General features: G+C 41.2%; 1 protein-coding gene across 1 annotated transcript in view; it reads right to left on the reverse strand.

Annotated features, from left to right (window-relative positions):
- Window positions 1-12,843, reverse strand: part of Dytn (dystrotelin) — a 51,313-nt gene that overhangs the window by 8,554 nt on the left and 29,916 nt on the right. Inside the window, exons 10-13 of the mRNA XM_036173002.1 lie at window positions 12,537-12,657; window positions 7,466-7,536; window positions 3,819-3,978; window positions 1,362-1,851 (exon numbers count right to left, since the gene is read on the reverse strand). Coding sequence (XP_036028895.1) covers window positions 1,362-1,851; window positions 3,819-3,978; window positions 7,466-7,536; window positions 12,537-12,657 — 842 coding nt within the window. The remainder of the gene's footprint in view (window positions 1-1,361; window positions 1,852-3,818; window positions 3,979-7,465; window positions 7,537-12,536; window positions 12,658-12,843) is intronic.

Consider the following 12,843-nt stretch of genomic DNA (forward strand, 5'->3'; position numbering starts at 1 on the left):
AACTATATTTAGAGACAGGCTCTTTAGAGAGATAATTAGAACACTAAACAGACTCAGAGGTTTTTTTCTATTTGTTTGGTTGTTGTTGTTGTTGTTGTTGTTGTTTTGTGTGTGTGTGTGTATGTAAAAGATAATTCAGTTAAAATGAAGTCATTGGGATGGCCTTATTCAAACATGCCTGGTGTCTTTAAAGGAAGAGAAGGATGTAAACACACACAGGCTGAAGGTCATGTAGACACAGACAGAAGACAGCAACCAATGAATGAAGGAAAAAGAAGCCTCAGAAGAAGCCAGTGTCGCTGAAACCTTGAGCTTGGACTTGTAGCCTCCAGGACAGAGAGAAACCCATCCCTTCTCTCCCTCTCTCTTCTCTTTTCACCCTGCCCTGCCCCCTCCAAGCCCATCCCCTCCTCTCTGTCCTTTCCTTTCCTTTCCCCTTTTTATTTTGCACTTTTTAAAATTTCTTCACTTCTTTTTCTTTTCTTTTTGCTCAAGTTCCCTCCTCTGTACTGCTGGATGGTATCTGTGGGAAACTGGTATATTAAGGCATGGCTTTGTGGAGAAGGCCTCTTCCAGGACAGAAACACACACACACACACACACACACACACACACACACACACACACACACACACACATACACACACACACAAATGCCACTTTCACCCTCCCACAAGTCTCTAGATTACACGGACTTCCTGTTGAGAAACTGATGACCACGGTAACTATGTATCTCTATATGTTCTAAATAGAAAGTAGAAAGTGAGATTACAAAGCAGAGTTTTAGTAGAGGACCAAAAGCCTTCATAGTTTAGCAGTGAGTTACAGCTCACAATGACAATAATGATGGTACAACTCAGAACAGAGATGCCTCACTCAGCCATGCTGAAACAGAAGCCTTATTGTCCTCATTTTAAAATGGTGGCTTTGGGCTGCTCAGTTAAATGCATGATTTAAGGTTACTCACACTGACTGCACTTTCAAAATAATACATACTTACTCACTGCTAGATGCTAGATGTTATAGCAAAGTCTCACATGATTGCTAACCGTTAGTGCTCATGGTGATCCTATGAATTAACCAATGCTGGAAATTGAATCCAACTCTGAGCAATGACGTGAGGGTCAGTGTTTTAACAGGCAGCCTGAGTTCCTGGCCATCCCTCTCTTTTTTGACAGTGAAAACCTTACCTGGTCAGCACTCCTCAAAGCGGAGGTTTATCTCTGTGAATTCAAGGCCAGATTGGTCTACACCGACAGTTCCAGGCCAACAAGGCCTACATCCTGAGACCTTGTCTCAAACAAACACACAAACAGCAAATACAACACAACTCAAAATGCAAAACTCAAATTACGCCTCACCTGATGGCATGTCTAGGTCGAAGGCATCCAGGAGTCTGGACAACAGCGTTTGCAGCTCCTGTTCATGCAGGTCGTTCCTCTTTTCACTGATGTGGTTCATCTCTTTCCCTGTGGAAGGTGCCACAGCAGAGCTGCTCGCTTCAGCAGAAGGAGTCTGGGGATTGTCCTGCAGTCCCTCCTGGCAGGCAGAAGGGGCGGCATGGACTTCCTTTAGCATCTTTTGTGGCTGGCTTTGTGTCCCGGTGCTCTGTAAAATGGTCTTTGGGGGTTCAGAGTCCGGTAGAGCTTTCCCTGAACTTGCTTGACGTTTGTGATCTCTACCAGCCTGGGCAGAGCTGGGAAGAAGTTCCCATTCCGGACGGTACCTAGTGACACTCTTGATGTGGGAAAAGTCTCCTACTCTGCATAGCCCATCACCACGTAAAGATTCATCAGTCTTGGATGCCGTGTTTTGAGATGAAGACAAAGGATGGAGTGGTCGCAATATAGCCTGGGTAAAGAAAAACTTCTTTAGGGAGAAATAACTCTTACTTTTTCCACAAATGCGTTCCATTTCAACATCCCAACAACACTGGGGGCCTGTCTCTTGCTTCACTCTTGATATTCCATTAATTTTATTTCATGCTGTTCAATATAAATTTAAAACTCTAGAAGATTGGGATAGCTCAGGTTGTAAAATGTCTTGGGAATAACCCTAGAAATTTGTAAACAAACAAACAAACAAACAAACAAACAAAACATCTAGGCCTGAGCATGTCTGTCCCTAAAGGTGTCATAAAGAATTTCTGAAAACATATCCTCATGGTGATTGACAAGCACAGATTATTACAATAAAACATGCTCCTAATGATAGGCTTTAGAGGTGTGTTTTGAGGGACTTCACGTGAAGCCAGAGGTACAAACATTTAGGAATGTGTTCCACGGTTGGGCCCAGGGTCCTCAGGACCCTAGAGATTCTTGTAGGAGTCTGTGGAGTAAAATGATTTCTATAATCACTCTTTGAATTGTTTGTCTATTACACGCCCATGAGCACAGCTGGTTCACAATCAGCAATAAATGTAGACATCACTGCCTCAGCAGGGATCCGGCTGCCATTAACACAGAAAGCTCATATACCACCAGTTAAAAAGCAGACAGCTTCACTTAATATCTTGTGGAGTAGCAAAAACTTCAAATTTTCTTAATAATCGGTCTTCTCAATACTGTGTGCAGTGAAATGGAATGCACCCATACAGGGTTTCAGATACATCCTGAAACACAGATGTTGCCCAGGAAAGGCCGACAGATTATAATCAGCTAGACTGGGGTATTAGGCAATGAGTTTCTGGGGGAAAAATAAGAAGAAAATGAACATGACACTGCCAAGAAAATTATTAACTTTATTTGCTGTCATTTATAACAGTCAAGGTTTCAAGCAATAATTAAAATTTTAGAAAGCTTGTATCTGCCACGGGTGAGTGGAATAGCTAGTCAATTCTTAATTTTTTTTTCCTGACAACATCATTGGTGAAACTGAATGTGAGAATTTTCCTTCTTATCTTTCTTTCTTAAAACAAAAACAAAAACAAAAACAAAAACAAAAACAAAAAACCCCAAACTTGTAATAATGAAATTGGCCAGCTCTAGGAAGCTCAGCGAGTCAATATTCACCACGAGGCCAATATATGTTACAAAATGAAACACGGATAGTTCCGCTCAGAGAGCAGCTAGAACTCTGGGATTTTAATAAAGTCGAATATGAAACAGATCTGGCTTTAGATTTCATAATGCACCTATCCTTTAAAAAACAATTGGTTTTTTTTTTTTAATGTTTGATGTTGTGTCAGCAGGTAATACCTTAGTTATATGAAAGGCTACAGAAAGATTTCGGTCTTTCATTTAACTGCACTGCGGTGTGAGACTAGAGTTCTTCATACACCTTAAATAAACCTCTCATAATAGATTGCTCACAGTGAGGAAAGATCGGCTGTCTTTCATTAAGTCAGACATTATAGAGATTTAACAAAGCAAACAAATCACTGTAACTCTTCCAGGCTCTAAAAACATCCAGCTGTGACTTAAGAATGTTACACATATAGTAGTTTATCAATTTCATATCTCAGTTAATGAATATGTTTTTGAAACACTTCTGCTGTTGTTTTTTCCTCGATGGGATAAAAATAGCAGCAGATATAATTCACAGAGATAAAGGCTCCTAGGGGAGTGCTCAAAAAATTTTTTAACAACCATGTGCAAAGGGATCCTGAGACCAAATGCTGTATGGGAGCGCTTGGTTCTATAGTTTCCTCAGTGTGGAGGGTGTGTGTGGGAGCAGATTGGGGGAGGGAGAAGAGGGCGGAGGAGAAGAGGCTGATCCACGTGAAGTGGGAAGCTTTGTGAAGCCCCACCCCTGCCACAGAGGATCCTTGAGGTTAGACTTCCGGCCGCCCAGGTAGCCAGTGGCCCTCACATTTGTACCTGTAGGTCTTGTCTCATCTGCTGTAGATTGGTCCATAGCTTATCCTGGTTGGTTGCGAGTTCCCAGATCTTTGTTGCGAATCTGCAATTCTGTTCCCTCTGTAAGGTGTATGTGCCTTGCAATTTGTGTTTGTATCTGTTTAACTGTTTTCTAAGGACCCTGGGGGGAAAAAAAAAGGGTTTGAGGAAGAGTGGAAACTCACACACACACACACACACACACACACACACACACACACACACACAGAGAGAGAGAGAGAGAGAGAGAGAGAGAGAGAGAGAGAGAGAGAGAGAGAGAGCCTAGCAGCTTTGCAGGTCCTCCTGAGGCGGGTGGGGTGATCTGTGCCCTCACTCCCATCTGACTCCATCAATAACACTTGATGCTCAACAGGCCTATCAGGATTCCTTTGGAAGGACGGCATGGTTTAACCAGCAGCTTACATTTACATATTATTCATTATTGTGTCTAGAAATACCCCATTTGGGAAGGTAATGCACTTAGCATGAAGACTACAGAGAAGGCACGCGGTTCATGAATCACTGATCTGTTCATCTATATTCTTCCCTTGGAGTCTCTGCTCTTGCTGCTCCCTGCAGGGACCCGATTGTCTCTTGAGGTTATTGCTCGAGTTACCTCCTTGCTTCCTGCAATCTATAATAACACATTGCTATCAAGCTTGGTGAAAGCTCAGGCTTTTAGCGAGTCTCCAGCCTTAATTTCTGAGCTCACACACCCATATACGTTCTGATTTATTTGTATATTACTAAATTATTTCATTGCACATCATTTTGCTATTCTGGAAACCCCCTTACCCTCATTATATCACCACACTTCCTGGTTCTGTCACGTAGTAGGTATACAATTAATATGGTTTTGTTCTTTGATCTGCTGTTGGCATATTAACAGAATGTGTGGAAGTAAACAGTGAACAGCTGCATTCTTCCATACCAGAGCCTTTGAAATTCCTAAGTGTCGGAAAGCCTGGAAAGGGTCTTGGAATAGAACTTGAACTTCCACCCAAAACACGTGTCTCTGAGCAGGAACCTTTAAACTTCCGGTCACACAGGAAGCCTGATACCAAAATCCCAAGCATTTTTTGTACGGTAGATTTCCCAGAATGGAGTCAGTCTAGGGGATTATGTAACTCGAAAAGCAGTATCCTCAGAGCTGTGTGGACAGGGCTGTCAACACCAGTGTTGTGTTTGTTTTGATCAGTAATCACGACACTCTCTCTCTCCACACATCCTTTTCCCTTCTCTGGCCTATCCACCATGCTTACGACAGCTGGAGCTCCTCGTTGTTCAACAGCCCAGGGGAAAGCGAGCAGAGTCCCATCAGAAACATTTCTCTTTCTCTGGTTATTTTCTTTGTTGGGGGGGAACCCCGCAGGCTAGCCTAGATCTCCCTAAGTAAATCAGGTTAACCTTGGACTCACAGAGATCCATTTGCCTCTGCCTCCCAAGTGCTAGGATTAAAGGCCTGTGACACCACACTTGGTTCTCTATTTTTATTTTATTTTATTTTAAAGGGAGGATTCTCACAAACTGTTCAACTAGCTGTAATTTACCTGCTACAACGATTTCCAGTAGTTTGGGGCCTGCTGCTTTCCAAGCAAATGTCTGTTAACAAGTTCATACTATCTGAGAACTAATTCCTTCCAAATGCCCTAAAATCAGCTCTTTTAGTTTCCCATCTGCTTTCTGTTACTAAGCAGACTGCATCCTGTGTGCATGCGGCCATCAGAAGGAGCCCAAATGTTCCTAGAAAGGTTAACCACAGTTTCATTAGTCCGCAGATACTGCAGACCAAAGAGCCATCACCGACAACTGGACAATGCTCTTTCCATGTATGATTGGAGACCGGGGCTTACTAAATAACAAGGGACTTTATGCTGGCCATTGCTGAGTTTGTAGTTAACCCTTCATCTCAGGTCACCTTCACTGTTTCCTGTGAACCTGGGCCTCCATCTGGAACCCTTCTCTTCAATCCCTCCAAGTTAGGTCTTTATTGCTTGCTCTACTATTCCAAGAGTGAAATGTTAGTGGTCCCAAATTACTCATTCAACTGATGCCTCTGATGCGATTCCACACACACACATGGAAGAGGTACGCTGTCTGCGGTTTCATACAAACTGTTAATAAAAATGCTGATGCACACGGCAAAGACGGAGCCTCCAGTTTTCATCTTTTAAATCAAATCTGTTTGATGCTTTCATATGCTTTGTGGTAATAAATACTTTATTAGGCTACCAATGATGCATACAGCAGATATGGATTTCATAACAGAGAATAACACAGCTTAGAATTATTTTCAAACAGCTATCTTAAGATTTTTATTTATTTATTTATTTATTTATTTATTTATCTATTTATTTATTTTTTTGAGACAGAGTCTCACTATGTAGCCCTGGCTGTCCTGGAACTCACTGTAAACTAGTCTGGTTTTGAACTTACAGAGATCTACCTGCCTCTCCCTCCTAAGTGCTGAGATTAAAGGTGTGCCTCAACATGCCTGGCAAGAATTTTTATTTTATATTACTTTATTATTTTATTTGTTTAGTGTATGTGTATTGTGTGTGCTTGTGTATGTATGTGTGGTTGTGTGTGTGTGTCTCTCTGTGTGTAGCTGTGTTTGTGTGTGTGTATATGTGTGTATGTGTGTAGTTATGTGTGTCTCTGTGTGGTTGTATATGTGTATGGTTGTGGGTGTGGTTGTGTGTGTGTCTCTGTGTTTGTGGTTGTGTTTGTGTGTGTGTGTCTCTGTGTGTGTGTGTGGTTGTGTTTGTGTGTTGTTGTATGTGTGTGTGTGTGGTTGTGTTTGTGTGTTGTTGTATGTGTGTGTGTGGTTGTGTGGTTGTGTGTGTAGGTGGGCACACATGCCATGGTGAGCATGTGGAGATCAGAGAACAACTTGCAGGAGTCAGTTCTCTCCTTGCAACATGTGGCTCCTGGGGATCAAACTCAGGTCATTATGCTTATGTGGCAAGTACATTGTCAACTGAGCCATCTACCAGTCCCTCTTACCCTTCTTTCAAGTAATGACCTCAAGTGATCAAAGGTAAAACCATCCTGGAGCTAGCTGGATGGTATTCATTAGTGTAACTACTCACACAGCATTAAGTTGTTTACCTTCACATTGAAATGTAGGGCTTCTTTGCTTAAATAATTTCTTCCATTAAAAACATTTCATGAAAATATTTCTATAAAAGTTCAGTGCCAAGCTCCTGGCTCTTCTCAGCTACTGTTCACATATCCACATGTGGCTCCCACTTTCTCACATATCCACATGTGGCTCCTACCTTCTCACATATTCATATGTGACTCCCACCCTACCACATATCTACATGTGGCTCTCATCTTCTTACACATGCACATGTGGCTCCTACCTTCTCACATATCCACATGTGGCTCCTACCTTCACACATATCTACATGTGGCTCCTACCTTCTCACATATCCACATGTGGCTCCTACCTTCTCACACGTCCACATGTGGCTCCTACCTTCTCACATGTCCACATGTGGCTCCCACCTTCTCACATATCCACATGTGGCTCCTACCTTCTCACATATCCACATGTGGCTCCTACCTTCTCACATATCCACATGTGGCTCCTACCTTCTCACATATCCACATGTGGCTCCTACCTTCTTTCCCTGTGCAGAGCATTGATAGAGTCATGAGTGCTCCACAGTTTCTTCTTAATGCTGACTGTGGTCTAGAGAAGCAAGAAATTGAGGAAATTGAGTTTTTAGTTTGAACTTAAGCACATTTTAAAAAAATTGTCATAAGAGCATGATAATAATATATGTTTTCAAAAATAAATTGAAGTTTTTAAGAAACTAGCTGATGTTAGGATTTATGTCTAAGAACAATGACGTGAATATTAACTTATGAAAAGTATAGCCATGCAGCCTAATTTACAAAGTTAATTATATCTTAATCTTAACATAATATATATTAATACTACATATTTAATATTAAAGTATAAAAGTAAGCCACAATAGCTGCTTCTGCCCATATTAGCTGCTTCTTGCAAAATCATTCCCAGAACACAGTTGGGCCACATCTTGTCTTTGGTCATTCGCAGAACACAGGTGGGTCACATCTTATCTTTGGTCTAAGCATCTCTCTCTTCCTTCACCTGCTCCTTTCATTCCCCGCACTGTCTCCTATGTGGATGTTCACTGACGGTCTGCACTTCCTTTGAATTCACCAAGTCTTTTGAATGAACCACAGTGGCTTGACTCTTCTTTCCATTTTCCCCATTGAACTTCATCACATCACATTCTGATTCCTGAACTGACACCCTGGAGCTTCTTCTGCTGACCTGACCCAGCCTGGCTCAAGCTCTGGAGCACAGAGACTCAGCCCATGACTCCTATTCATCAGGACAGAATATGGATCCTGACTCTACATTTCTAGGCAGCTATGGCTTTGCTATGAAGCCTTCTCTCCTCCTGCAAATGGCCCAGAGAGGGCCTGGGCCCAGAGGAACACTGTTCAGATGTACGGGGGGGCGGGGGGGGAGAGAAAAGGAATCACAGAGAAGATAGTGAGGTAGGCATACACTTAAGTCACACTCTCATGCTGGTGTGGACTCTGTGATTCCTGAGTGACAGGACCTGCTTGTTTTCTTTTTTTTTTTCCATCTAAATATTCAAACATAGCCTTTGCACTAATGGCATTTATATTATTAGTATAAAAATATTAAACGTTTTAACATCCATATGATACATATTTTTCTGTAATTGAGAAACAGTTTAGGTTTATGTATATGGACATACAATGATATTCATAGGCTGGATACCAGAGTTTATTGAGTCATTCCTATTAAAGGACACAAAGCTGTTTTTTAAACATTTTAAACTTTTATTATTAATTAATTATGAGGGGATGTGTGCGCCATGGTGCCTGTGTGGAGGTCATAGGATGACTTTGTGGGTCCAGTTCTTTGTCCTTTTTAACATGGGCTCCTAGCATGGAACCCAGGTTGTGTGGCTTCTACGGCAAGTGCCTTGACCCACTGAGCCATTTGACTGGCTCTGAAGGTTGGTTTTAATGGTTTAAAATGAGATGTAGTAGAATAAAGCTGTGTGGTTTTCTTGTACAGGTGTGTAAGGTTCTTGGGTTGTCAGTAGTTACACCTACACATACACGTTTACACGCCTCCTCGCACACAAATTCGAGGAAAAGGCTTGCAAAGGTTTATCCCACACTGGTTGCCACTGGGGAACTAGGGACAGACTAGGTCCTATGGCTGAAAAGGATTACATTATAAGCACAATTTTTTTTTTATTAATTTTTTTTTTTTAGTTATGCAGGTTCCCAAGCTGTTGGTCTAAAGTTCATGGGTTCCTAGGCGCTTGGCTCAGCTGTCTCTGTAGGTTTCCCTGTCATGATCGTGACCTCCCTTGCTCCCTCCCTTTGAGTGGACTCCCAGAGCTTGGCCTGGTGCTTGGTCAAAGCACAGTATTTTAAACTTCAGACTCACGTCTTGTTTGTACTACTAAATAAATCAGAAATGCACCACATGTATAAGATTGGACAGCGAAACTGCAAAGGAGAATAAGGTAGGGCAAGAGGAAGATCTCCTTTCATGCCCATGGGGGGTGGGGTGGAGAATGAGGTTTTAAAAGTGTGAAATGATTCTCAATGGTGGCCAGGGCACTTTCTCCTCCCACTGGAAGCAGGAAACAGGGCAGCTGTTTCTAGTCCTCACATAAGCACAACCAGCATTCTCTATGTCCCTGGAGTAGCTGTGTGTGCCACAACTGGATGTGGGTGGCTCTGCTCACTGGAAGGGTCCCACAGAACACCTGGTTGCACGTGCCACTTGGCACTGGTGGGCATGGTACCCGCTCTCTAGGCTAGCACCGTTCTACTTAGCTTGGCTGTCACAGGAAAACTAATTTTTTTCTTTGATTATTAAAAGTGTTATAGATGATCGCCCTTTGATGGCCTCCCTGAAGATCAGGCTGCATTAATTATAACTATTCTAATATTCTTCTAGAAGAATAATTATTACATAAGAACATAAAAAATAAGAACAAAAATGGAAAAAAATGCAGGCAATAATATGTGTGGTAGAGTTGTCGTTATGTAAAATTGATGAAGTCTTAGACATCTACCGAATAGTCAGAATGTAGCTTTCATGTTAAACATTTTTACCTCCCACATTAATAATAACAAGCACCCTAAGGACAAATGTAATGGGTAGTTGTTCCAGCTTTGACCTGGAAGTATTACCCCCATTGAGGCTTCTGGTAACTGTCACGCTTATGAGGCAGGGCCAAGAGAGGAGCCCTTAAGACCCGAGATCCCAATGGTCCGGCTCTGTTGGTTCCTGGATCCTGGACTCTGGGTGCAGACCAAGCTGAGTTCTCCAGAGAACACTGCTGGACTGCACTTCACCTCTCCTGGACCCTGTAACCTATCCCTTCACTTGTAAGTTACCCCCCAAAATAAACCTCCCTTTTAACTATGTGGAGTTAAAATTCTTAATACTTCCATCAATAGACAAAGCCAATAACAGAGTTGAGAGGAAACGTTAGGAGAGGTTGGACATTTCATGGCCAGGATGGTGGTGATGGTTTCATGGACTTGTCCTCTCTCTCACTCATTGGTTGTATACATTAAATATGTACCACTTTTAAAATGTCAATCACATTTTAATAAAGTGGTTGAAATAAAAAAAGGGGACTCTTGCTATATATTACACAAACAGCTATCATAAAGCTAGAATATCAAATGATGTTCTCATGTAAAAACAAAATGAGAAGATGGATCAGAGGTTAAGAGCACTGACTGCTCTTCCAGAGGTCCTGAGTTCAATTCCCAGCAATCACATAGTGGCTCACAACCATCTGTAATGAGATTTGGTGTCCTCTTCTGGCCTGAAAGCATGCATGTAGTCAGAACATTGTCTACATAATAAATAAATCTTAAAACAAAAAAGACAGAAACAAAAAAACAAACATAAAAAAGGGGGGTTGGGGATTTAGCTCACTGGTAGAGCACTTGCCTAGCAAGCGCAAGGCCCTGGGTTCGATCCTCAGCTCCACATAAAAAAAATTGAAAGGAAAAAAAAATGAGAAACAGTTCAGGTGAGTGGGAAACAGTATAAAATTCACCCCAAAATGGTGAAAATTCTAGTGTGTGTTAACAGAATTGTAATACAGCCATTAATAAGGAAGTGGCTTATTTAAACAAAGAATAGGTGGGTTGGGGATTTAGCTCAGTGGTAGAGCGCTTGCCTAGCAAGCACAAGGCCCTGGGTTCGATCCTCAGCTAAAACAAAACAAAACAAAGAGTAGGAAATTATCATCACTTAATCATAAATCAAAATAAAATCAAGATAGATTTAAAATTGTAATGTCAAGATAAAGCATGTTAAAATAAACACAGTTAAAAGAATCATTTAATTTCCCATTGGAGAGCCTCTTTTTTGTTTGTTTATTCTTTTTTATTAATTTTTTTAAAAATTTACATACCATCTCCAGTTCCCCTTCCTTCCCTTTCTCCTGCCCCCTTACTTCCCCTCCACCCATCCCCATCCACTCCTCGGAGGGGTAAGGCTGGAGAGCCCTCTTTAAGCTTAAAAGTGTAAGAAATTACAAAGAAAAAATTGATTGCATTTTCGGGAGAACTAGAAACTTCCATAAACCAAGTCATTCTATTCAGAAGACTAATGGGAGCAGGGTTTGCTTCTGCCAAGCTGGAAGAGTCACAGTTTAAACATATTGACATGTCAAAGTGACTCACCGGAGTAGGAGGAGCAGAGAGGGAGAAGGGACAAAGTATAATTGCCTCTCAAAGTGATTGGGGGGAAAAATCTTTTTTCACTAAATTTGAGAAAAATAAAGACGCGCAAAATTATATTTTATTTCTTGTAAATTGGCAGGTTTAAATTGTGGCAATAGCTAATCTTAGCTTTAGCCAAGTTCACAGGGGTTGCATTTGCTGGGCGTATAATGTGCTATACTTCTCTGAAAAGCAATTTTGCAATAAGCATAAAGAATGTTAAACATATTTCCCTGGACCTTTTTGGTGATCCTGCTTTAAAAATGTATTGTAGGGAAATAATGGGGTAACTGTACCCAAAGAATAATGAAAGGAAATTTTAATAGTAAATTTTAAATTACAGTAAAAATTGGAAATAACCTAAATGTCAAGCAGGAGTTAAGTGAATAGCATTCTGTCTATTTAAATAACTATGCAGATGTTTTTGAAGCATTCTGACAATGGAAAATGTTCACAATATAATTTACATTGACAATTTGACAGTATAATCAGTACATCTCAAAGTATGATTTAAACTAAAATATTCAAAAGGAGTGAAACATATTGAAATGTTAATGATGCGTACACATAGATTATTTTCATTTTTAATCTCTAACTTGTTTTTCCGAATTTAATGCAATAGCTGTATAGCCCTAGGTGGGCCTGGCAGCTCATACCTGTAACCCCAGTACGCTGGCGGCAGAAACTAGAGGATTGCCTTGAGTTCTGGACTAGCTTGGGATACAAAAAGAGACCACGTCTCAAAAGACAAAAGCATGTAACACTTGATGACTGAAAATGTGCCCCCTTAGTTTGCATTGATTACACTAACATGGTTAATGGGATCTGGGAATGGTTTTCAAAGCTTTGGTACATGCTTACGGAGTGGCCTGGATGCAGTGTTTCAGGGATGGCTCCTCTCCCTTTTGGACTCACCTGGTGATGTGGGCTGTCATTTGCTGGTGGAGGCAGGTATCTGGGGCATTCTTCGGCTTCCACTGCTCCTGATGGCTTCACATACACTGGGGCTCTAGAGCCTTTATGCTCAATGGAAAGCCTGTTAGAAAGTAGAGTTTTATAAGATGTTGGGGCAATTTTTAATGATTAAGTATGGTATTTAAGGAAAGCTTTTTTTTGAAAATGTATTTTTAAAAGATTTATTTTTATTTGTGTGTACGTGTGTGTGTGTGTGCGTGTGTGTGTGTGTGTATGCACCTGTATGCCATTTGTGCGTGTCCATAGA

This window comes from Onychomys torridus, chromosome 23 (genome assembly GCF_903995425.1).
Source record: "Onychomys torridus chromosome 23, mOncTor1.1, whole genome shotgun sequence".
Taxonomy (NCBI): domain Eukaryota; kingdom Metazoa; phylum Chordata; class Mammalia; order Rodentia; family Cricetidae; genus Onychomys; species Onychomys torridus.